The 26,305-nt window shown below is 51.2% G+C and overlaps 2 protein-coding genes and 1 long non-coding RNA gene across 7 annotated transcripts in view; 1 reads left to right on the forward strand and 2 right to left on the reverse strand.

Annotated features, from left to right (window-relative positions):
* The window catches only part of MCAM (melanoma cell adhesion molecule), a 155,160-nt gene that overhangs the window by 94,539 nt on the left and 34,316 nt on the right, over nt 1-26,305 (forward strand). The gene's annotated exons all lie outside the window — the stretch shown is intronic.
* Nucleotides 1,039-22,462, reverse strand: MFRP (membrane frizzled-related protein). 5 transcript variants are annotated; one of them, XM_075604148.1, is made up of 14 exons: nt 22,339-22,462; nt 19,720-19,894; nt 19,117-19,289; nt 15,940-16,042; nt 15,133-15,252; nt 14,332-14,445; nt 12,218-12,425; nt 10,499-10,629; nt 10,299-10,424; nt 9,165-9,390; nt 8,544-8,674; nt 7,259-7,393; nt 6,939-7,066; nt 1,039-1,493 (listed from the first exon to the last, which is right to left on the reverse strand). In XM_075604148.1, the coding sequence occupies exons 3-14, from the start codon at nt 19,267-19,269 to the stop codon at nt 1,269-1,271; spliced, it is 1,800 nt and encodes a 599-aa protein (XP_075460263.1). In that variant the 5' UTR covers nt 19,270-19,289; nt 19,720-19,894; nt 22,339-22,462; the 3' UTR covers nt 1,039-1,268. The 5 variants fall into 5 exon arrangements, with proteins under 5 accessions (XP_075460263.1, XP_075460262.1, XP_075460265.1 ...); XM_075604147.1 differs by having other exon boundaries at nt 19,108-19,289; XM_075604151.1 differs by having other exon boundaries at nt 1,375-1,508; nt 19,108-19,289.
* On the reverse strand, nt 23,477-26,299 carry LOC142496985 (uncharacterized). The gene is made up of 2 exons (XR_012802150.1): nt 25,547-26,299; nt 23,477-25,489 (listed from the first exon to the last, which is right to left on the reverse strand). It is a non-coding gene; the product is annotated as an uncharacterized LOC142496985 (long non-coding RNA).

Genomic DNA, 26,305 nt, shown 5'->3' on the forward strand with positions numbered 1-26,305 from the left:
AAAGAGAGAGAGGGGGGAGGACAAGAGAGAGCAAGGGGGGACAGAGAGAGAGAGAGAATGAGAAACAGGAGAGCAAGGGGGAGAGAGAGCGCAAAGGGGGGGAGACAGAGACAGAACAAGAGAGAGCAAGGGGGGGAGAGAGAGAGAAACAGGAGAGCAAGGGGGAGGGAGAGGGGGGGGCAGAGAAACAGGAGAACAAGAGAGAGCAAGGGGGGACAGGGGGAGAGACAAGAGAACAAGAGAGAGCAAGGGTGGGACAGAGAGAGAGGGAGAGAACCAGGAGAGCAAGGGAGTAGAGAGAGAGCGCAAAGGGGGAGAGAGAGATAGGAGAACAAGAGAGGGCAAAGGGGGACAGAGAGAGAGAGAGAAACAGGAGAGCAAGGGGGGTAGAGAGAGAGCGTGCAAGGGGGGTAGAGAGAGACAGGAGAACAAGAGAGAGCAAGGGGGGACAGAGAGTGAGGGGGAGAAACAAGAGAGCAAGAGAAACGAGAGAGAGAGAGCACGCAAAGGGGGAGATAGAGAGAGAGAGAGCAAGGGGGAGAGAGAGGGGGGGCGGAGAAACAGGAGAACAAGAGAGAGCAAGGGGGGACAGAGAGAGATGGAGAGAAACAGGAGAGAAAGGGGGAGAGAGAGGGCGCGCAAGGGGGTAGAGAGAGAGCAAGGGGGGGGGAGAGACAGGAGAGCAAGGAGGAGAGAGAGAGGGGGGGGGGGGGAGAAACTGGAGAACAAGAGAGAGCAAGGGGGACAGGGAGGAACAAGAGAGAGCAAGGTGGACAGGGAGAGGGAGAGAGAGGGAGAAACAGGAGAGCAAGGGGGGAGAGAGAGCGAGGGGGAGAGAGAGAGAGAGAGCGAGGGGGAGAGAAAGCGCGAGCGAGCGAAAGAGGGGGGGGGAGAAACAGGATAAAAGGAAAGAGCAAAAGGGGAGAGAGAGCACAAGGGGGGGAGAGAGAGAGCACAAAGGGGAGAGAGAAGGAGAAACAGGAGAGAAAGGGGGGGGGGGGGGAGAGAGAGAAGAAAACCCACAGGTGGAAAAAGGGCGGAGATATAAGGGTATATATTATACAATGACATCACAGAGGAGGTTCTCGTGTCACTTCCACGTCACCCCAAATATTTGGGGCGTTCCGATACAATCCCAGGGGTTTAGTGACACATATTGCACGGTAACGTTGTATGTAAACCGCCTTTCATTTCCCAAGCAGGGAGCAGTCACATGCAACGTGCAGCCACCTCCGGGGTGGGACATGGGTGGGGTCCCGGGGGGTCCCTCAGGGGATGACACAGTCCGGCTGCTGGCTGCGCAGGGGGAGTACATCACAGTCAAAGGGCCAGGAGACGCCGAGCTGGTGAAGCTGGGCGCGGCAGCGCTGCTCTGCGTTCACGCAGACGGACCGGCACGGCTGCAGAGCTCCTCCCTCCGCAGAGCAGCTGGGAACCAGCAGAGCGCAGAGCAGGGGACGCAGAGCCGGGAAGCAAGGAAGGTCCTGCAGGATCTGTCAGGGGAAGGGCTGGGTGTGTATACAGAGTGCACACAGATATATATACACGTGCAGAGCGCACAGTATACTGCAGGCATGCACACAGATATATACATATGCAGAGCGCACAGTATACAGCGTGCACACAGATATATATACACGTGCAGAGTGCACAGCATACTGCAGGCATGCACACAGATATATACACGTGCAGAGCGCACAGCATACTGCAGGCATGCACACAGATATATACATATGCAGAGCGCACACTATACAGCGTGCACACAGATATATATACACGTGCAGAGTGCACAGCATACTGCAGGCATGCACACAGATATATACACATGCAGAGCGCACAGTATACAGCGTGCACACAGATATATATACACGTGCAGAGTGCACAGCATACTGCAGGCATGCACACAGATATATACACATGCAGAGCGCACAGTATACAGCGTGCACACAGATATATATACACGTGCAGAGTGCACAGCATACTGCAGGCATGCACACAGATATATACATATGCAGAGCGCACAGTATACAGCGTGCACACAGATATATATACACGTGCAGAGTGCACAGCATACTGCAGGCATGCACACAGATATATACACATGCAGAGCGCACAGTATACAGCGTGCACACAGATATATATACACGTGCAGAGTGCACAGCATACTGCAGGCATGCACACAGATATATACACATGCAGAGCGCACAGTATACAGCGTGCACACAGATATATATACACGTGCAGAGTGCACAGCATACTGCAGGCATGCACACAGATATATACACATGCAGAGCGCACAGTATACAGCGTGCACACAGATATATACACGTGCAGAGCGCACAGCATACTGCAGGCATGCACACAGATATATACACATGCAGAGCGCACAGTATACAGCGTGCACACAGATATATACACGTGCAGAGCACACAGTATACTGCAGGCATGTAATACACGTGCAGAGCACACAGTATACTGCAGGAATACACACAGATATATACACGTGCAGAGCGCACAGCATACTGCAGGCATGCACACAGATATATACACATGCAGAGCGCACAGTATACAGCGTGCACACAGATATATACACGTGCAGAGCGCACAGTATACTGCAGGCATGTAATACAGGTGCAGAGCACACCGTATACTGCAGGCATACACACAGATATATACACGTGCAGAGCGCACAGCATACTGCAGGCATGCCCACAGATATATACACGTGCTGAGCGCACAGTATACAGCGTGCACTCAGATATATACACGTGCAGAGCGCACAGTATACTGCAGGCATGTAATACACGTGCAGAGCACACAGTATACTGCAGGCATACACACAGATATATACACGTGCAGAGCGCACAGTATACTGCAGGCATGCACGCAGATATATACACGTGCTGAGCGCACAGTATACTGCAGGCATGCACACAGATATATACATGTGCAGAGCACACAGTATACTGCAGGCGAGCACACATATATACACGTGCAGAGCGCATAGCATAATGCAGGCGTGCACACAGATATATACACGTGCAGAGCGCACAGTATACTGCAGGCGTGCAGAGCACACAGCATACTGCAGGCATGCAGAGCGCACAGCATACTGCAAGCATGGGCCCAGATATATACACGTGCAGAGTGCACAGCATACAGTACTACAGGCATGCACACAGATATATACATGTGCAGAGCGCACAGTATACTGCAGGTGTGCACACAGATATATACACGTGCAGATCGCACAGTATACTGCAGGCGTGCACACAGATATATACACATGCAGATCGCACAGTATACTGCAGGCGTACAGCATACAGTACTACAGGCATGCACACAGATATATACACGTGCAGAGCACACAGTATACTGCAAGCGTGCACACAGATATATACACATGCAGAGCGCACATACTGCAGGCGTGCACACAGATATATACACGTGCAGAGCGCACAGTATACTGCAGGCATGCACACAGATATATACACGTGCAGAGCACACAGTATACTACAGGCATGCACACAGATATATACATGTGCAGAGCGCACAGTATACTGCAGGTGTGCACACAGATATATACACGTGCAGATCGCACAGTATACTGCAGGCGTGCACACAGATATATACACATGCAGATCGCACAGTATACTGCAGGCGTACAGCATACAGTACTACAGGCATGCACACAGATATATACACGTGCAGAGCACACAGTATACTGCAAGCGTGCACACAGATATATACACATGCAGAGCGCACATACTGCAGGCGTGCACACAGATATATACACGTGCAGAGCGCACAGTATACTGCTGGCATGCACACAGATATATACACGTGCAGAGCACACAGTATACTGCAGGCGTGCACACAGATATATACACATGCAGAGCGCACATACTGCAGGCGTGCACACAGATATATACACGTGCAGAGCGCACAGTATACTGCAGGCGTGCACACAGATATATACACATGCAGAGCGCACATACTGCAGGCGTGCACACAGATATATACACGTGCAGAGTGCACAGTATACTGCAGGCGTGCACACAGATATATACACGTGCAGAGTGCACATACTGCAGGCGTCCACACAGATATATACACGTGCAGAGCGCACAGTATACTGCAGGCGTGCACACAGATATATACACATGCAGAGCGCACATACTGCAGGCGTGCACACAGATATATACACGTGCAGAGTGCACAGTATACTGTAGGCGTGCACACAGATATATACACGTGCAGAGCACACAGTATACTGCAGGCGTGCACACAGATATATACACGTGCAGAGCGCACAGTATACTGCAGGCGTGCACACAGATATATACACGTGCAGAGCGCACAGTATACTGCAGGCGTGCACACAGATATATACACGTGCAGAGCGCACAGTATACTGCAGGCGTGCACACAGATATATACACGCCCAGATCGCACAGTATACTGCAGGTGTGCACACAGATATATACACGTGCAGTTCGCACAGTATACTGCAGGCGTGCACACAGATATATACACGTGCAGAGCACACAGTATACTGCAGGCGTGCACACAGATATATACACATGCAGAGCGCACAAACTGCAGGCGTGCACACAGATATATACACGTGCAGAGCGCACAGTATACTGCAGGCGTGCACACAGATATATACACGTGCAGAGCACACAGTATACTGCAGGCGTGCACACAGATATATACACATGCAGAGCGCACAAACTGCAGGCGTGCACACAGATATATACACGTGCAGAGCGCACAGTATACTGCAGGCGTGCACACAGATATATACACGCCCAGATCGCACAGTATACTGCAGGTGTGCACACAGATATATACACGTGCAGTTCGCACAGTATACTGCAGGCGTGCACACAGATATATACACGTGCAGAGCGCACAGTATACTGTAGGCGTGCACACAGATATATACACGTGCAGAGCGCACAGTATACTGTAGGCGTGCACACAGATATATACACGTGCAGAGCGCACAGTATACTGCAGGCGTGCACACAGATATATACACGTGCAGAGCGCACAGTATACTGCAGGCGTGCACAGATATATACACGTGCAGAGCGCACAGTATACTGCAGGCGTGCACACAGATATATACACGTGCAGAGCTGAGTATACAGCCGGCGTGCACACAGATATATACACGTGCAGAGCGCACAGCATACTGCAGGCATGCACACAGATATATACACGTGCAGAGCGCACATACTGCAGGCATGCACACAGATATATACATATGCAGAGCGCACAGTATACTGCAGGCGTGCACACAGATATATACACATGCAGAGCGCACAAACTGCAGGCGTGCACACAGATATATACACGTGCAGAGCTGAGTATACAGCCGGCACTCACTCTCTGTGCAGTGCTGAGTATACAGCCGCCACGCACACTCAGCACAGAGCTGATCATACAGCGGCACTCACACTCCATGCAGTGCTGAGTATACAGCTGCCACTCACACTCGGCACAGAGCTGATCATACAGTGGCACTCACACTCTGCGCAGTGCGGAGTATACAACCAGCACTCAGTCCATGCAGTGCTGAGTATACAGCCGGCACTCACACTCGGCACAGAGCTGATCATACAGTGGCACTCACACTCCGTGCAGTGCGGAGTATACAACCAGCACTCAGTCCATGCAGTGCTGAGTATACAGCCGGCACTCACACTCGGCACAGAGCTGATCATACAGCCGACACTCACACTCCGTGCAGTGCTGAGTATACAACCAGCACTCAGTCCATGCAGTGCTGAGTATACAGCAGGCACTCACACTCGGCACAGAGCTGATCATACAGCCGGCACTCACACTCCGTGCAGTGCTGAGTATACAACCAGCACTCAGTCCATGCAGTGCTGAGTATACAGCCGGCACTCACACTCGGCACAGAGCTGATCATACAGTGGCACTCACACTCCGTGCAGTGCGGAGTATACAACCAGCACTCAGTCCATGCAGTGCTGAGTATACAGCCGGCACTCACACTCGGCACAGAGCTGATCATACAGCCGACACTCACACTCCGTGCAGTGCTGAGTATACAACCAGCACTCAGTCCATGCAGTGCTGAGTATACAGCCGGCACTCACACTCGGCACAGAGCTGATCATACAGCCGGCACTCACACTCCGTGCAGTGCTGAGTATACAACCAGCACTCAGTCCATGCAGTGCTGAGTATACAGCCGGCACTCACACTCGGCACAGAGCTGATCATACAGCCGACACTCACACTCCGTGCAGTGCGGAGTATACAACCAGCACTCAGTCCATGCAGTGCTGAGTATACAGCCGGCACTCACACTCGGCACAGAGCTGATCATACAGCCGACACTCACACTCCGTGCAGTGCTGAGTATACAACCAGCACTCAGTCCATGCAGTGCTGAGTATACAGCCGGCACTCACACTCGGCACAGAGCTGATCATACAGCCGGCACTCACACTCCGTGCAGTGCTGAGTATACAACCAGCACTCAGTCCATGCAGTGCTGAGTATACAGCCGGCACTCACACTCGGCACAGAGCTGATCATACAGCCGACACTCACACTCCGTGCAGTGCTGAGTATACAACCAGCACTCAGTCCATGCAGTGCTGAGTATACAGCCGGCACTCACACTCGGCACAGAGCTGATCATACAGCCGACACTCACACTCCGTGCAGTGCGGAGTATACAACCAGCACTCAGTCCATGCAGTGCTGAGTATACAGCCGGCACTCACACTCGGCACAGAGCTGATCATACAGCCGACACTCACACTCCGTGCAGTGCGGAGTATACAACCAGCACTCAGTCCATGCAGTGCTGAGTATACAGCCGGCACTCACACTCGGCACAGAGCTGATCATACAGCCGACACTCACACTCCGTGCAGTGCTGAGTATACCTTGTATCCTGTGAGCAGCTCTCTGGCCGCTGGCTGCTCGGGGAGAGACGCCCACAGGTTGGGAAACACGGTGAGGGAATAGGAGAGATCCTGGCACAGGGGGACCTGCAGGGGCTGGCACAGGGTCACTGGGACAGAGAGGGACAGGGTGAAAGGTCACACAGGGTCAGATCAGGGGACTCACTGACATCAGAAGTTACCCCCACAGCTCTCTCTGAGGTCTGGGGTCAAAGGTCTGGTCAGTGGTTCCCCAGGGTCATTTTAGCAGGTCTTCTGGGATCAGAGGTCATGCACAGATCTCCTGAGGTCAGAGGTCTCACCCGGGTTGGGGTCGTGTCTCTCGGGACAGTTCATCTCATCGCTCCCATCAGGACAGTCTGTCCACCCATCACACTTCCACTGCAGGGACAGACACTCACCCCCTCCGCACCTCAACTCCCAGGGGCCACACTCACCTGTGGGGGTCAGAGAGGGGTGTGTGGGGGAGAGAGACTGGAATACACAGGCAGGGGGGTAAAAATCAGGGGTAGACAGGGCAGGTGAATGGTGGGGCAGTTGGATGGCTAAGGTAGGAAGGGCAGGTAGATGAAGGCGATGCATGGTGGGGTAGAAAGATGATGGGAGCAGGGTAGCTGGGGGAGGCAGCTATATGATGGGAGCAGGTAGGTGGGGGAGCCAGCTATATGATGGGAGCAGGTAGGTGGGGGAGGCAGCTATATGATGGGAGCAGGTAGGTGGAGGAGGCAGCTATATGATGGGAGCAGGTAGCTGGGGGAGGCAGCTATATGATGGGAGCAGGTAGCTGGGGGAGGCAGCTATATGATGGGAGCAGGTAGCTGGGGGAGGCAGCTATATGATGGGAGCAGGGTAGCTGGGGGAGGCAGCTATATGATGGGAGCAGGTAGCTGGGGGAGGCAGCTATATGATGGGAGCAGGTAGGTGGGGGAGGCAGCTATATGATGGGAGCAGGGTAGGTGGGGGAGCCAGCTATATGATGGGAGCAGGTAGGTGGGGGAGGCAGCTATATGATGGGAGCAGGTTGGTGGGGGAGGCAGCTATATGATGGGGGCAGGGTAGCTGGGGGAGGCAGCTATATGATGGGAGCAGGTAGGTGGGGGAGGCAGCTATATGATGGGAGCAGGTAGCTGGGGGAGGCAGCTATATGATGGGAGCAGGGTAGCTGGGGGAGGCAGCTATATGATGGGAGCAGATAGCTGCCTCCCCCAGCTACATGATGGGAGCAGGTAGCTGGGGGATGCAGCTATATGATGGGAGCAGGTAGGTGGGGGAGGCAGCTATATGATGGGAGCAGGGTAGGTGGGGGAGCCAGCTATATGATGGGAGCAGGTAGGTGGGGGAGGCAGCTATATGATGGGAGCAGGTTGGTGGGGGAGGCAGCTATATGATGGGGGCAGGGTAGCTGGGGGAGGCAGCTATATGATGGGAGCAGGTAGGTGGGGGAGGCAGCTATATGATGGGAGCAGGTAGCTGGGGGAGGCAGCTATATGATGGGAGCAGGGTAGCTGGGGGAGGCAGCTATATGATGGGAGCAGATAGCTGCCTCCCCCAGCTACATGATGGGAGCAGGTAGGTGGGGTAACTCACTCTCCGTGGCATTAAGCGCTTGGTAGGTGGCATAGAATCCCAAGTCTGATACCCCCTCATCTGCCACAAACAGGACGGACATCTGCCCCCCGGAGGAGGTGAGGGGTGGCGGGAGCTGAGACCCGCAAAACCTGGGGACGGGGGGGGGGGGGAGGACAAGGGATGGGAGGGGTGATAAAGGTGTGAGAAGGGGTCACACACAGATAGTACAGGCACAGGGAAGGTTTTAGTGGCATACCCAGGCTCTCCGTATTTGGAGAGGGGGTCATATTATATTTAGGGGTCTCCTCCCATCCCTGGGGGTCCCCAGGCTCTCCGTCACATTATTATAAGGGGGGTCTCCTCCCCTCCCTGGGGGTTCCCAGGCTCTCAGTCACATTATTATAAGGGGGGTCTCCTCCCCTCCCTGGGGGTTCCCAGGCTCTCAGTCACATTATTATAAGGGGGGTCTCCTCCCCTCCCTGGGGGTTCCCAGGCTCTCAGTCACATTATTATAAGGGGGGTCTCCTCCCCTCCCTGGGGGTTCCCAGGCTCTCAGTCACATTATTATAAGGGGGGTCTCCTCCCCTCCCTGGGGGTTCCCAGGCTCGCAGTCACATTATTATAGGGGGGTCTCCTCACCTCCCCAATAGGCTGGGGGTCCCCAGGCCGGCACTGTCGTGGATCTCCACGTAGTCGAATTTGCAGCCCCCCTCGGTCTCCAGGCTGAAGTTGTGGAATTTAATCTGAATGATGAGTCCGTCGGGGACAGAGAGAAGCCAGCGGCAAACCGTCTGCTCGGGGTATGGGCTGGGGTGATTGGGGGAGAAGAGAGACCCCTGCAGGCCGCTAAGGGACCCCCCACAGTCTGCAGACAAAAGCAAATATTTGTCCCTCTAACTATTCATATTTACCCCTCTCTGCATATGTACCCCTCTCTCTGCATATCTACTCCTCCTCTCTCACACTGCATATCTACCCCCTCTCCTCTCTATACGTGCCCCCTCTCTGTAAATGTGCCCCCCTTTATCTCTGTATTTGTGCCCCCTTTCTCTCTGTATTCGTGCCTCCTCTGTATATGTGACCCCTATCTCTCTGTATGTGCCCCCTTATCTCTCTGTATTCGTGCCCCTTTGTATACGTGCCCCCTCTGTATACGTGCCCCCTATCTCTCTGTATTCATGCCCCCTCTGTATATGTGACCCCTCTGTATACATGCCCCCTATCTCTCTGTATGTGCCCCCTTATCTCTCTGTATACGTGCCCCCATCTCTCTGTATACGTACCCCCCATCTCTCTGTATATGTACCCTCCATCTCTCTGTATACGTGCCCCCCTATCTCTCTGTATATGTGCCCCCCTATCTCTGTATACGTGCCCCCCTATCTCTCTGTATATGTGCCCCCTTCTCTCTGAATACGTGCCCCCCTATCTCTCTGTATACGTGCCCCCCTCTGTATACGTGCCCCTTTATCTCTCTGTATACGTGCCCCCCTATCTCTATGTATACGTGCCCCCTATCTCTATGTATACATGCCCCCCTATATCTATGTATACGTGCCCCCTATCTCTCTGTATACATGCCCCCCTATCTCTATGTATACGTGCCCCCCCTCTGTATACGTGCCCCCCCTCTGTATACGTGCCCCCCCTCTGTATACGTGCCCCCCCTCTGTATACGTGCCCCCCCTCTGTATACGTGCCCCCCCTCTGTATACGTGCCCCCCCTCTGTATACGTGCCCCCCCTCTGTATACGTGCCCCCTCCCCGCCGTACCTCGGTGCCTCTGGCTGCAGTTCTCCTCGTCTCGGTGGTCCGCGCAGTCTGGTACCCCGTCACACAGCTCCGGCAGCAGGAGGCAGCGCCGCCTGTCACACAGGAACTCATCCCACGAACAGCGGCCTGTGTGGGGTCAGAGGTTAACCACGCCCCCAGATCCCACCCCAAACCTTTAACCCCGCCCCTGAGGAACCTACTCTGGCTGGGCTCAATCATCCAATACAAGGCCAGGAAGCCAGCAGCCACCGCGCTGCCGTCAGACACGAACCCAACCTGGAGCCGGCTGGAGCTGGAGATGAAGGTTGGGGGAGCCACGGAGCCACAGAACCTGCCACGGAACCCAGGGAACATGACGAGATTAGACATTCAGTGTACGAGTGATTTGGAAGCCCAACGCTCCGCCCATTACACTCTCCTCCCGCATCACTTCCTGTAGTGCTCAAAGTGGCTGAGAATAATTAGTGGCAGCGTAACCCCACTTTAAAAATAAAAAAAAGAACATGTAGTTAACGTTTTAGAAAAGTCCATATTTTAGAAAGTGTAGTAGTGGTACTATGAGGCGAAATAAAAACGTGGTACTCCATGCCTCGTACCATAACACTTTAACCACTGACACCACCACTCCTGCCGGGCCTCAGTTAATTGTAACCCAACTCCTGAGTGCCTTATTGCTTTCAGCTGTCACTGTCAAATATTATTATAGTATCCCTATACATTAGTGCCTTATTATCCCAGCAACGACACAGTAACATAAGGTATTATTGCAGTAAACCAACTCCCGAGTGCCTTATTGCCTGGTAGTGACCATATGACCCCAGTTACCCAACTCCCGAGTGCCTTATTGCCTGGTAGTGACCCTATGACACCAGTTACCCAACTCCCGAGTGCCTTATTGCCTGGTAGTGACCCTATGACACCAGTTACCCAACTTCCGAGTGCCTTATTGCCTGGTAGTGACCATATGACCCCAGTTACCCAACTCTCGAGTGCCTTATTGCCTGGTAGTGACCCTATGACACCAGTTACCCAACTCCCGAGTGCCTTATTGCCTGGTAGTGACCCTATGACACCAGTTACCCAACTCCTGAGTGCTTTATTACCTGGTAGTGACCCTACAACACCAGTTACCCAACTCCTGAGTGCCTTATTGCCTGGTAGTGACCCTATGATACCAGTTACCCAACTTCCGAGTGCCTTATTGCCTGGTAGTGACCCTATGACACCAGATACCCAACTCCCGAGTGCCTTATTGCCTGGTAGTGACCCTATGACACCAGTTACCCAACTCCCGAGTGCCTTATCACCTGGTAGTGACCCTATGACCCCAGATACCCAACTCTCGAGTGCCTTATTGCCTGGTAGTGACCCTATGACACCAGTTACCCAACTCCTGAGTGCCTTATTGCCTGGTAGTGACCCTATGACACCAGTTACCCAACTCCCGAGTGCCTTATTACCTGGTAGTGACCCTATGACCCCAGTTACCCAACTCCCGAGTGCCTTATTGCCTGGTAGTGACCCTATGACACCAGTTACCCAACTCCCGAGTGCCTTATTACCTGGTAGTGACCCTATGACCCCAGATACCCAACTCTCGCGTGCCTTATTACCTGGTAGTGACCCAATGACACCAGTTACCCTACTCCCGAGTGCCTTATTATCTGGTAGTGACCCAATGATCCCAGTTACCCTACTCCCGAGTGCCTTATTACCTGGTAGTGACCCAATGATACCAGTTACCCTACTCCTGAGTGCCTTATTACCTGGTAGTGACCCAATGACACCAGTTACCCAACTCCCGAGTGCCTTATTACCTGGTAGTGACCCAATGACACCAGTTACCCAACTCCCGAGTGCTTTATTCTGTGTTCCTGTAGCCCTATGTCGGGATATTCTGGCTCTCGTGGACATGTTACCTGCTAGTGGTATTCCCATCGCTCAGCTCCAGCCAATCGAAGAGGCAGCTCCCAGCACCCTCCACGTTTAACACCGAGATCTTCAGCTGGACCAGGCGTCCCTCCCCTGCTTCCAGCACCCAGGCGCAGCGAGCGTTAAGGGGGTATGAGGAGGGGTAGTTTGGAGAGCTGAAGGATCCTTCGGGCTCCCTCAGGGTACTCCCACAAACTGGGGAGCAGTGAAGGGGTTAATGTTTATGTACACTCGGGGGGGCAGTTTACAGGCTTTAGGGCTACATGGTGAGGGGTTCATGGTGGAGAGCTTGGGAGATTTGGCATGGTGGAGAGTTTGGGAGATTTGGCATGGTGGAGAGCTTGGGAGATTTGGCATGGTGGAGAGTTTGGGAGATTTGGCATGGTGGAGAGCTTGGGAGATTTGGCATGGTGGAGAGTTTGGGAGATTTGGCATGGTGGAGAGCTTGGGAGATTTGGCATGGTGGAGAGCTTGGGAGATTTGGCATGGTGGAGAGCTTGGGAGATTTGGCATGGTGGAGAGCTTGGGAGATTTGGCATGGTGGAGAGTTTGGGAGATTTGGCATGGTGGAGAGCTTGGGAGATTTGGCATGGTGGAGAGTTTGGGAGATTTGGCATGGTGAAGAGCTTGGGAGATTTGGCATGGTGGAGAGCTTGGGAGATTTGGCATGGTGAAGAGTTTGGGAGATTTGGCATGGTGGAGAGCTTGGGAGATTTGGCATGGTGGAGAGTTTGGGAGATTTGGCATGGTGGAGAGTTTGGGAGATTTGGCATGGTGGAGAGTTTGGGAGATTTGGCATGGTGGAGAGTTTGGGAGATTTGGTATGGTGGAGAGTTTGGGAGATTTGGCATGGTGGAGAGTTTGGGAGATTTGGCATGGTGGAGAGTTTGGGAGATTTGGCATGGTGGAGAGTTTGGGAGATTTGGCATGGTGGAGAGCTTGGGAGATTTGGCATGGTGGAGAGTTTGGGAGATTTGGCATGGTGGAGAGCTTGGGAGATTTGGCATGGTGGAGAGTTTGGGAGATTTGGCATGGTGGAGAGCTTGGGAGATTTGGCATGGTGGAGAGCTTGGGAGATTTGGCATGGTGGAAAGCTTGGGAGATTTGGCATGGTGGAAAGTTTGGGAGATTTGGCATGGTGGAGAGCTTGGGAGATTTGGCATGGTGGAGAGTTTTGGAGATTTGGCATGGTGGAGAGCTTGGGAGATTTGGCATGGTGGAGAGCTTGGGAGATTTGGCATGGTGGAGAGTTTGGGAGATTTGGCATGGTGGAGAGCTTGGGAGATTTGGCATGGTGGAGAGTTTGGGAGATTTGGCATGGTGGAGAGCTTGGGAGATTTGGCATGGTGGAGAGCTTGGGAGATTTGGCATGGTGGAAAGTTTGGGAGATTTGGCATGGTGGAGAGCTTGGGAGATTTGGCATGGTGGAGAGTTTGGGAGATTTGGCATGGTGGAGAGTTTGGGAGATTTGGCATGGTGGAGAGCTTGGGAGATTTGGCATGGTGGAGAGCTTGGGAGATTTGGAGTACTGTACATGCTGATTCGGCACAGGGAAGTGGTTCAGGTGTGATGGAACTTGGGGTACATAGTACCACTACTTTTTATTTACAGGCCTAGAGTACCCCTATTTCTTTTTCAAGACCTCATCCACTGGTTCAAGTTATAAAGTTGGGGGGGCTGGTTAAAAGGATTAAAGCAGGGGTACTCAACTCCAGTCCTCGAGACCCCTCCAATCATTCAGGTTTTCGGGATATCCCTGCTTCAGCACAGGTGGCTCAATCAGAGGCTCCCTGCTTCAGCAAAGGGGGCTCATTCAAAGATTGAGCCATCTGTGCTGAAGCAGGGATAAAACCTGACCTGTTGGGGGTTTTTGAGGGCTGGAGTCGTGAACCTCTGGATTAAGGGGGGCATACAGCGGTTCAATTGACATACAAAATAGGGGTACTGTTCTCTGAAGGGGTGAGGGAAGGTTTCTGAGAACATGCAGAAAGTTTTACGGGTGTATAGTTTGGGGGTGCAATTTAAGGATGTAGGGGTCCTCATTGAAGGGTACAGTTTGAAAGAATAAGAGTTATAGTGTTCGGGGGGGTGGGATACTCACCAGGAGGGGAGGTCTCTGTAACCCCCGTAATGTTCTCACCCGCTGATGGTGCAGGGGGGGCGCTGTGGTTCCCCAGGGAGGGCGCAGCAGGGCTCAGATTCTCGGATTTACCTTCTGTCCAAAATAAAATAGTTCAGAGATAAATACTATATATATATATACATGTAGAGGTATCAGTACCGTGTTAGCCGAGCTTCAATAATCAAAAAATAAATAGATGATACCGTTCTGTGGCTAACGAAATGCTTTTATTTGTGCGAGCTTTCGAGATACACTGATCTCTTCTTCCGGCGATGTTACAATGAATAAAGCAAGCAAAAGATATACTTAAAAACAGTGTCTCAGGGAATGTTATCTGTGCTGGTCCTCCCCTATCTCTATCTATATTATACACACCTCTGCCTCGCAGAGCTTATACCCTAAATATTGGTGCCAGCGGCACAGGGAGATAAAGTGACTGCACAAGGAGCGGACACTGAATAGTGTTCAGCACAATAATCACACAACATCCCCCCTTCTCCCAGCACTGCCTCAGGGCTTTCCCTCTACACTATGTTGCAGGCGTCTCTGGCAGCCATGGGGTTAATGAGTTCCCATATCCTCAACTGTGTTCGACACCGCAGGCAAATGGGGAGGCGGGCTCTGTGTCTCCATGACAATGGAGCCAGCCAACCAGGACACTCCCTTTCCGAAAGTTCCACGCTCTTGTATACCCCAAGACAGCTGGAGCTTTATCGCACGGAGCGTTCCGATTGGTTCTCCTGCGGGATACTGCGAAGTAACAATGTATCTCTCACTCACTGGAGATCAGGATTCCCAGTGTGAGGCTGAAGATCAGAAGGAGGAGGAGGAGGAGGAGGGTGATGATAATCAGGGCAGGTCGGGCTCTCCCCAGCTTACATCTGCCGCTCTGCAAAGAAACTGGTAGACAAGGGGAAGAGAGAACCCCTCGTCCATCAACGCCAACCCTCCCCCAAACACCTCCCATGCTGCCACTCGTTCAGTGCTGCGCAATAAGGCACACGGGCTCAGATCCACAGAGCTCTGTTAAATCAGGACTCAGAATGGGATGTTACTTAAACCAGGAACGGATGTTATGTTCCCTGAGATAACAAAGTATCGTCAATGCTAATTATATGCAGAAACAACGTCCAAACTACATCTCATTAACATAGGCTGAACATCACGTTATTGTGGCGTTATCTTCCAATACCGTGATATTATGTCAGTCTTGGGGTTTCTCTGACCCAGCCCCCACAATAGGGCAGGGAGAGGGAAATACTGGTGTAGAATAATGCTATGTTATATACATGATGCCTAACTGTGGGATTACACCAGGGGTGGGCAACAGGTCAGGTTTTCTGGATATCCCTGCTCCAGCACAGGGGGCTCAATCAGTCCCAGCTCCAGCACAGGGGGCTCAATTAGTCCCAGCTTCAGCACTGGTGGCTCTGTCTTTGACGGAGCCACTTATTGAGCCACCTGTGCTGAAGCAGGGATATCCTTAAATCCTGACCTGTTGGAGGGTGTGGAGGACGGGAGTTGCCCACCCCTGCTATAAGATTATCACGGGTGCTGTTTTGCCGTCAGCACTACGAAGGCTCTTACCGGTGCTGACCCGGCAGGATCGAGGGCTGAAGTCTCTGTCTATAGGAGATTCTGCGTGTAATGGATCAGGCCCGGGCTCAAAAACCGGATTACAAAACTTCACCTGTCACCAAAAGGGAAAGGTCGATTACTCCAATATTCAGGGAGTGTTTCCGAACACCCCAATAATCATATGACATGGTGAAGAAGAGACCTGTGAGGTTTGGAAAGCTTTGTACAAGTGAAGAAGGCACGGGATTCCAGGAATGTTTCCTTGAGCTGAATTCTACCATCAATTGCAAGAGAACTTAAAATGTTATTAACTATTTGGGTATGTTTCTGCGAGTTGATTATGCAGACCCCTCCCTTAATTGTTATTCAATTGCATTTGTTGAGAGTATTTAAGACAGACTGTCTTGGCTGTGTCCCATCTTAAGTGTCACATTTAAACTGGCAGAGTTAATTTTGGAGATGAAGATTAGAGGAAGATCTGGACTCTGCACAACAGCTTTGCAACTGTGAGAACTTTACTTTCTAAAAGCTGTGATTCTTTGTACTCTTTCTATCCCCCAGTACCTGAGAAGTCTCTCCTCCGGCATCTCACTCTGCCCTCCCTACTGCTTTTTCTGTTTACTGTTTCCTCACTCATTGGTGAATGTCTCTGTTCTCTCCAACTTCCCCACTCCCCACTGCACCATTATTTATACACCTCTCTCCCAACAACTTCTTTACCCCTCAATAAAAAGCACCCCCACAAATCCTCTATTCACACCCTCTATCTACTCCTTCCAGCTGCTGGAGAGCTCCCCTAAGCCTGAACCCAGACATACACACCTGCTTTCTCCCATGCCTCCCTGCCACCTCTTCCCACTCACGCCTCCCTGCCACCTCTTCCCACTCACGCCTCCCTGCCACCTCTTCCCACCCACGCCTCCCTGCCACCTCTTCCCACTCATGCCTTCCTGCCACCTCTTCCCACCCACGCCTCCCTGCCACCTCTTCCCACCCACGCCTCCCTGCCACCTCTTCCCACTCATGCCTTCCTGCCACCTCTTCCCACCCACGTCTCCCTGCCACCTCTTCCTACCACCTCTTCCTCTGTAAATAGTTTTAAACCTCTCATTTTAATACTGACTAACCTTAAAACTCACCCCACAAAGCATTCCAACAGCCTGCACTCATGGCTATTCACCCACACTCAGTCACTCCTACCACCCATTGTGACCAAGCACTGCCATCTACAGCACTTACTCCCTCACCTGCTGTCTCTGTGAGTTTCCTCTCAAACCTCTTAGAGTGTAAGCTCTTCGGGGCAGCGATTCCCTTTCCTATTGTCTGATTTTGCTGCACTTATTGTATTATAATTCCCTGTACTGTATTCTTTGTGAAGCGCTGAGTACACTTTTGAAGCTATATAAATAAAGACATACAATACAAGAGACCTGTGAGTTTGGGAAAGCTCTGTACATGTGAAGAAGAGACTTGTGAGGTTAGGAAAGCTCTGTACATGTGAAGAGACCTGTGAGGTTTGGGAAAGCTCTGTACATGTGAAGAAGAGACCTGAGAGGTTGGGAAAGCTTTGTACGTGTGAAGAAGAGACCTGTGAGGTTTGGGAAAGCTCTGTGCATGTGAAGAAGAGACCTGTGAGGTTAGGAAAGCTCTGTGCATGTGAAGAAGAGACCTGTGAGGTTAGGAAAGCTCTGTGCATGTGAAGAAGAGACCTGTGAGGTTAGGAAAGCTCTGTGCATGTGAAGAAGAGACCTGTGAGGTTTGGGACTCTCTGTACATGTGAAGAGACCCGGGAGGTTTGGGAAAGCTCTGTATTCCTATATGAAGATCTCCCTTGCTTATTCATTGTTCATATCCCAACCTACAGTGCAACAAATGATTTAATTATCCCACTAATTAGGGCCTCGTTACACCAATAATCACAGGAAGGAAACCTCGAATACACAAATTGCCAGAGAATAAAAATGTAATCATTCCCATAATTAGAGAGGGGAGGGGGTAATTACACCGGCGGGGAGGGGGTAATTACACCGGCGGGGAGGGGTTAACTACCCCAGGGATGAGGAGGGGGAGGTCATTTCTTGACAGTGATCTCCAGAATGCCTCGGTTTCCCTATCAGAGCGATGTGAGGTAACAAGTATTACAGGGGGGTAACGGGTATTACAGGGGGGTAACGGTTATTACAGGGGGGTAACGGTTATTACAGGGGGGTAACGGGTATTACAGGGAGGTAACGGGTATTACAGGGAGGTGACGGGTATTACAGGGAGGTGACGGGTATTACAGGGAGGTGACGGGTATCACAGGGAGGTGACGGGTATCACAGGGAGGTGACGGGTATCACAGGGAGGTGACGGGTATCACAGGGAGGTGACGGGTATCACAGGGAGGTGACGGGTATCACAGGGAGGTGACGGGTATCACAGGGAGGTAACGGGTATCACAGGGGGGTAACGGGTATTACAGGGAGGTAACGGGTATTACAGGGAGGTAATGGGTATTACAGGGAGGTGACGGGTATTACAGGGAGGTGACGGGTATCACAGGGAGGTGACGGGTATCACAGGGAGGTAACGGGTATCACAGGGGGGTAACGGGTATTACAGGGAGGTAACGGGTATTACAGGGAGGTAACGGGTATCACAGGGAGGTAACGGGTATCACAGGGAGGTGACGGGTATCACAGGGAGGTGACGGGTATTACAGGGAGGTGAAGGGTATCACAGGGAGGTGACGGGTATCACAGGGAGGTGACGGGTATCACAGGGGGGTAACGGGTATTACAGGGAGATAACTGGTATTACAGGGAGGTGACGGGTATCACAGGGAGGTGACGGGTATCACAGGGAGGTAACGGGTATCACAGGGAGGTAACGGGTATCACAGGGAGGTAACGGGTATCACAGGGGGTAACGGGTATTACAGGGAGATAACGGGAAGATGATACAGTACTGAGGTCACTGAGTAGGATATTTTTTGTGTGTGTGTGTGTGTGTGTGTGCAAATATTGGTATCTTCTCTGCCTTGCTTCCTACTCCTGTTGGAGGTACCACAAATGTATTTTGGGATCACAGGGAGGGGAGCTGCAGGTGTCAGACAGGGGTGGGGGTTTCGAAGAGAATTATAAGGCGAGCAGGACATTGCATCCATGGTCTTCCATCTGGTCAAGGGAACGTAACTCCTCTCACCTCCTCCTCCGCAGACCCCCCGCACAGGGACACGCCGCTGACCTCACTCATCGCCTCCTCCTGCCGCACGAGTCTGGAGTCTCCACCGCCGCCCGCCTCCGGGTGCGAGGGGCGTAGCGACGTCCAGTGGCGAATGTGACGTGTGATGGTCATTGAGGGGGTGCAGAGCGGCTCTACACAGGTACACAGACCACACAGACACACAGACACATTGTATCACTGCACAGTGTTATTGTATTAAATGAAAACAAAAAAAGGAGACCCGCTCCGCCCCCTAATAGTTAATGCAGGTAAAGGGCAGGGTGCACTAGGGGAAATATTGTATGGTTGTAAGTGATCGCTGGAAGTCATCTCAATTTGATTTCCCCAGCGAGCGCAGCCTGACGTCGCCGGCACTATAAGCGCAGCCTAAGGCTACCTTACCTCCAGCTGGATCAGACTGGGCATTGTTCACATTGTATGCTTCAGGTGCGTCACCCTCCTGTTTTATATGTGTCCACGGGCTCATTAAATGGTATTTTAATATCGTTCATTATTCCTATACTTTCCTATGTCAGGGACGGCCTCACATTTCATCTAGGCTCTGTGCCTGGGGTTACTCACCTTGCAACACGTCACAGTACTTCTAGTACTTATTCTATTGCTTCAGTGAGCGCAGGTTATTAGGGGGCTCCAGACCCTCCCCTACGCCCCTCTCTGGGGAGGTATAGGGTTCTTCTTCCCTTTTCGGTTATTGTATTAACAGTCACAAGTGGGAATCAGGATGCTGATCTGAAAGCTGAGAGGTTTCATGCTGCGTTTATTTGCATGAACGTGAAGGGGCTTGATATCAGTTTGGCTCCTGCGGGGCCGTTATGGTAGATGTTATAGGAGCACTTAAGAGAGGGGTTATACCCCTCCAAACCGGAGTCACACCCCTCCAAACCGGAGTCACACCCCTCCAAACCGGAGTCACAGTTTGAGAGACAGAGTCCCAACAGAATCAGACCTCTGAGCTCAGCGCAGGGCGTAGCTGTGGTTCTGCAGAACAATAGGTTAATAAATAAACCCCGGCACATGTATTTCTCCCTTCTGGTTTAAAGTAAGCCGATCTCTGCAGTACTTACAGCACTGGCCAATACAGCATCAGCGCAAGAGAAACCTGTCTAGCTACTCTAACACAGTATCCAACCAGCTAACTTACTGTAACTCTGTATCCAGTGCACACAGCACTTCAAAGAGAGCAAGTGGATTCTAGGTGCCAAAAAGATCCACTGATCCACTATACTGTGTCTTTGGTATAGGGAGGCTACCAACCTGCAGGGACCCAATATTATTACTGCAGTCATCTCTATTTCGAGGCACCTATATCTCCAGACACTCTTCTGACCTGATATTAAAACTATTTAGTTTATACTCGGCACGTATTTATGGTCTCACCCACCGTTCGCTCGGACCCACCCCGGACTGTTTTAAGTATGTATTTTGTTTGTCCGTTTTTCTGTGCACATTTATTATAACTTTACCTAATCAAATGAAGTTTGATATTAAGTCATATTAACCTCATCTCGAGTGCACTTGGCAGTGCTTGCCCTCCTACGCTTCTATCGCTATTGTACCTGCCGCAAAGCACCGTGGTTTCTTTTCTTGTTCTACTATACACAAGGTGAGCAGGAGCCTCTCCTTCTGTCCTGCTGGCTTATCTCAGAAATATCATAGTAAATGACTTCTAGATAGGTGAGAAGTTATACACAAAGGTTACCTATATATATATATATATATATATATATATATATATATATATATATATATATATATATATATGTTACTAGTCAAAATCTTTGTGTGACTGTGATGTAATGGCACCCCTCCCCCTTTATTTTAACTTTTGTACCCTACCCCTCCCCCCTCTTACAAAAGTTTAGTCAATGAAGCACTCGAATAAAAAAATAAGTTGAAAGAGAGAGACGGGTTATAGAGAGCAGTTACAGGAAAACATTATAGGAGCACGTATGGAAGGTGTTATATGGAAACAGAGACAGATATAATATACTGTACACACAGACTTACTTACACATACACACATATTCAGATATATACACACAGAGACAGACACACACACACACACACAGGAACTATGATATATATACACACACACACACACACACACACACACACACACACACACACACACACACACACACACACACACACGTACTCAGATTTATAGACACAGATACACACACACTCTGATATATAGACAGACAGAAAGATATACACACACACACACACACACACACACACACACACACACACACACACACACCAGGGTGCTCTGCATGCCTTGTTGCACACGCACAAACACACCAGGGTGCTCTGCATGCCTTGTTGCACACGCACAAACACACCAGGGTGCTCTGCATGCCTTGTTGCACACGCGCACACACACACCAGGGTGCTCTGCATGCCTTGTTGCGCACACACACACCAGGGCACTCTGCATGCCTTGTTACACAAACACAGCAGGGTGCTCTGCATGCCTTGTTACACACACACACACACACACACACACACACACACACACGTACGTGCTCTGCATGCCTTGTTACACACACACACACACACACACACACACACACACACACACACACACACACACACACACACACACACACACACACACACGGGTGCTCTGTATGCCTTGTTACACACACACACACACACACACACACACACACAATGCTCTGCATGCCTTGTTACACAAACACAGCAGGGTGCTCTGCATGCCTTGTTACACACACACACACACACACACACGTACGTGCTATGCATGCCTTGTTACACACACACACACACACACACACACACACACACACACACACACACACACACACACACAGGTGCTCTGTATGCCTTGTTACACACACACACACACACACACGGGTGCTCTGTATGCCTTGTTACACACACACACACACACACACACACACACACACACACACACACACACGTGCTCTGTATGCCTTGTTACACACACACACACACACACACCAGGGTGCTCTGTATGCCTTGTTACACACACACACGATGCTCTGCATGCCTTGTTACACACACACACACACACTGCACACAACAGGGTGCTCTGCATACCTTGTTACACACACACACAAAACCTCTACACAAAGGCACAGACATGCATTGTGCATTGCACTCTGCCCACACACACACCCCGGTTGTACACACCAGTCCTGGATATCAGCTCAGTCCTCTTGTGAAAGTTTCTCAGGCGCAGAGCTGCCAGACAGCCTAATCCAAGTCAGGTGAGACCCCCACCTCACCCCCTTCCCCCCGCGCTGAGGAATGCGCCTCATTACAGACTAGTGACACGGTGCGGGACAGAGGTGACGGGTAATCCGGAGCTACTTTATATATTAGAAACATTCCTATATTTTAGGAGGGCGTGGGCCTCCTTGTATCGTCCCTACACAACTCCCAGACGGGGGTCGTCTATATATCGTCCCCTAAGTATTAGTGCAAAGTGCCTCTTTTTGGTGCAATATAACAGCGAAGGCATCGTCTATGTACCCTGCGTCTGCGCCCTTCTCCCGGCATGTCTGCGGTGCTATTAGGGATTTGTGGTGCAAGTAGGACAGGAGTGGCCAGCGCCAGTCCTCAAGGGCCACCAACAGGTCAGGTTTTAAGGATACCACTACTTCAGCACAGGTGGCTCAGGCTTTGGCTAAGCCACCGATTGATCCACCTGTGCTGAAGCAGGGCTATCCTGAAAACCTGCCCTGTTGGTGGACCATGAGGACTGGAGTTGGCCGGCCCTGAAACCATCGCTTGTTGGCGCAGGTATGGAAATGGTGTGTACAAATAAACACGCCGCGGGTTACTTACAGGACAGGTTTCTGTGTTGTTCTCCTCTGTCACCTTAAAGTAAGGGGGTTTCCCACCCAATTATACCAATTATACCATATACATATATTCTACCCCAGTAACAATACTCTACAAACCCATGCGCAAATCACGCAAAGAAAAAGCTCATTTTAGACGAAAATGCTTCAGCGTAGACCCACCTGTTCGTACATGGAGTAGCCCCGATGGTGGTAACTGAACTCCTTAAGTTGGAGAGCGCATGTAGAAATATATGAGGGACACCATTCTAACTCCATTTGCAAAAGAGCAGCAGTGTACATTATGTATGTGTGAGCGCACACACACACTATTGTGCATATTTACTGTTGATATAATGTATACATTATTGACGTGCGCACAGAATAGAGCACCTATTAATAATAAGAGGCACGTAATTAAGTACATTAGCACAGCACGTAACGTTGGCATGTAGTATGTACATACAGAACACAGGAGGCAGACATGTTTGTAATAACGAGTGTAATTAGGATATGTACATTTGCATAGCACACAGGGGCACACGTATCTCGCTCGTTACAAATCCTGCCCACTTACACAGTAAGCGTTGGCTGGCAGTACTGCCCTCACATACCCAGCCCGGAGGTAGTACAGAGGTGACCCCGAAAACCTTCACTGCCTGAGGGGTCACATACAGCCCTGCATAACGGAAATATGACATGCGGTATATCAGAGGTATACAATGTGCTGCAGATCAGATATATAATGCTTTGCAAGTTACAGATATAAATATACACATTGATTTGTGAAACTATACATTGTTCTGCACATCACACGGATGCACACTGCTCTACACATCACACACACTGCTCTACACATCACACACCCTGCTCTGCGTATCACAGATACACACTGCTCTACACATAAGACACTGCTCTGTGTATCAAACAGACTGTTCTGCACATCACAGACGCACACTGCCCTGCATATCACAGACACACTGCTCTGCGTACCACACGCACCCTGCTCTGCGTACCACACGCTCCCTGCTCTGCGTACCATACGCACCCTGCTCTGCGTACCACACGCACCCTGCACACACCCTGCTCTGCGTATCACACACACCCTGCTCTGCGTATCACACACACCCTGCTCTGCGTATCACACGCACCCTGCTCTGCGTATCACACGCACCCATATCACACACACCCTGCTCTGCGTATCACACACACCCTGCTCTGCGTATCACGCACCCTGCTCTGCGTATCACACGCACCCATATCACACACACCCTGCTCTGCGTATCACACGCACCCTGCTCTGCGTATCACGCACCCTGCTCTGCGTATCACACGCACCCATATCACACGCACCCTGCTCTGCGTATCACACGCACCCTGCTCTGCGTATCACACGCACCCTGCTCTGCGTATCACACGCACCCTGCTCTGCGTATCACACACACCCTGCTCTGCGTATCACACGCACCCTGCTCTGCGTATCACACGCACCCTGCTCTGCGTATCACACCCTGCTCTGCGTATCACACGCACCCTGCTCTGCGTATCACACGCACCCTGCTCTGCGTATCACACGCACCCTGCTCTGCGTATCACACACCCTGCTCTGCAGCACTTCCCAGACCTCTCAGGCAGTGAAAGACTTAACAGTGTATAAATAATGAAGCCCCGTGGCCTGGCGCTCACACGGCTCCCGCCTCCTGACCACACAAGTCCGTCCTGTCTGGGCACTATCTGTTGGCGTAAAGCTCCTAGAGGTCATGTTCACAGTAAGGGCCCCTTACACCACACCAACCCTACAGAACGCCCTCCCGCCATACATACACCATATTGTAATAATATTCCTCTCTTAATTAATCCAGCAAAATCACATTAAACACAGTAAAACACACTGCACTCCAAAAAGGCCTCGCTGTGTGCGGCAGCGATCACCCTGCACCCCGATACCGGAGACGCACACAGTCCGACATTATCTCGCTCACCAGCCCTCGCCGGGGCTGTGCTTAGGGTGTAGTGTTTTGCCTGCTGCTCCCCTAAATTCCCACCCCATTGTACACATCGCGGGTTATTCATTAAATGGTGATAGTGCCGATCGGGCCACTATCACACAGAAGAAACACCCATTGAAATCAATGGCAGTTTCTTTACGATAATGCCCTGATCGGCACTATCACAGTTGTGTGAATAACTCCCATTGAGTTCACTGCTGCCTGTGACCTGCAGGTTTGAGTTCTGTGGCAGTCAGAGAGGCTGGTAATGCTGCAGAGGAGTGAGGCTGCCTTCCAGTGAGTGAGACTGACTCCTAATCAGTTATACTGCCTTCCAGTGAGTGAGACTGACTCCTAATCAGTTATACTGCCTTCCAGTGAGTGAGATTGACTCCTAATCAGTTATACTGCCTTCCAGTGAGTGAGACTGACTCCTAATCAGTTATACTACCTTCCAGTGAGTGAAACTGCGTCCAATGAGTGAGGTTCACTCCTAATGAGTGTGACTGCCTTCCAATGAGTGAGGATGCCTTCCAATGAGCGAGACTAACTCCTGAGTGTGACTGCCTTCCAATGAGTGAGGCTCACTTCTGAGTGACACTGCCTTCCAATGAGTGAGACTGCCTTCCAATGAGTGAGACTCACTCCTGAGTGTGACTGCCCCCCAATGAGTGAGACTCGCTCCTAATGAGTTATACTGCCTTCCAATGAGTAAGACTCATTCTTAATGAGTGAGACTGCTTTCCAATGAGTGAGACTGCTTTCCAATGAGTGACACTGCTTTCCAATGAGTGAGACTGCTTTCCAATGAGTGAGACTGCTTTCCAATGAGTAAGACTGCTTTCCAATGAGTGAGACTCGCTCCTAATGAGTTATAATGCCTTCCAATGAATAAGACTCTTTCTTAATGAGTGAGACTGCCTTCCAATGAGTAACACTCATTCTTAATGAGTGAGACTGCATTCCAATGAGTAAGACTCACTCCTAATGAGTGTGACTGATTCCTGATTAACGAGATTGCCTTCCAATGAGTGTGACTGCCTTCCAATGAGTGAGACGGCCTTCCAATGAGTGAGACTGCCTTCCAATGAGTAAGACTCACGATTGTGACTGCCCCCCAATGAGTGAGACTGCCCCCCAATGAGTGAGACTGCCCCCCCAATGAGTTGGACTCTTCTGATGAGTAAGATTCATTCCTTGTGAGAAGACATTCCAATGAGTGAGACTGTTTTCCAGTGAGTGAAACGGAGTAAGGCTTCATCCCAATGAGTGGCCCTCCCCTCCTTGTGAGTTTCTTCTTGCAATACCACCCAAAGATCGGCTGGG

The sequence above is a fragment of the Ascaphus truei genome, chromosome 6 (genome assembly GCF_040206685.1).
Source record: "Ascaphus truei isolate aAscTru1 chromosome 6, aAscTru1.hap1, whole genome shotgun sequence".
NCBI classification, from domain to species: domain Eukaryota; kingdom Metazoa; phylum Chordata; class Amphibia; order Anura; family Ascaphidae; genus Ascaphus; species Ascaphus truei.

Coding starts and splice junctions, on each gene's coding strand:
- MFRP (XM_075604147.1), bottom strand. CDS start 19,269: ATGACCATCACACGTCACATTCGCCACTGGACGTCGCTACGCCCCTCG. Junction 9,391..10,298: donor CTGCAGCCAGAGGCACCGAG/GTACGGCGGGGA, acceptor TTTTGTCTGCAG/ACTGTGGGGGGTCCCTTAGC. Junction 7,067..7,258: donor GAGACACGACCCCAACCCGG/GTGAGACCTCTG, acceptor TCTCTGTCCCAG/TGACCCTGTGCCAGCCCCTG.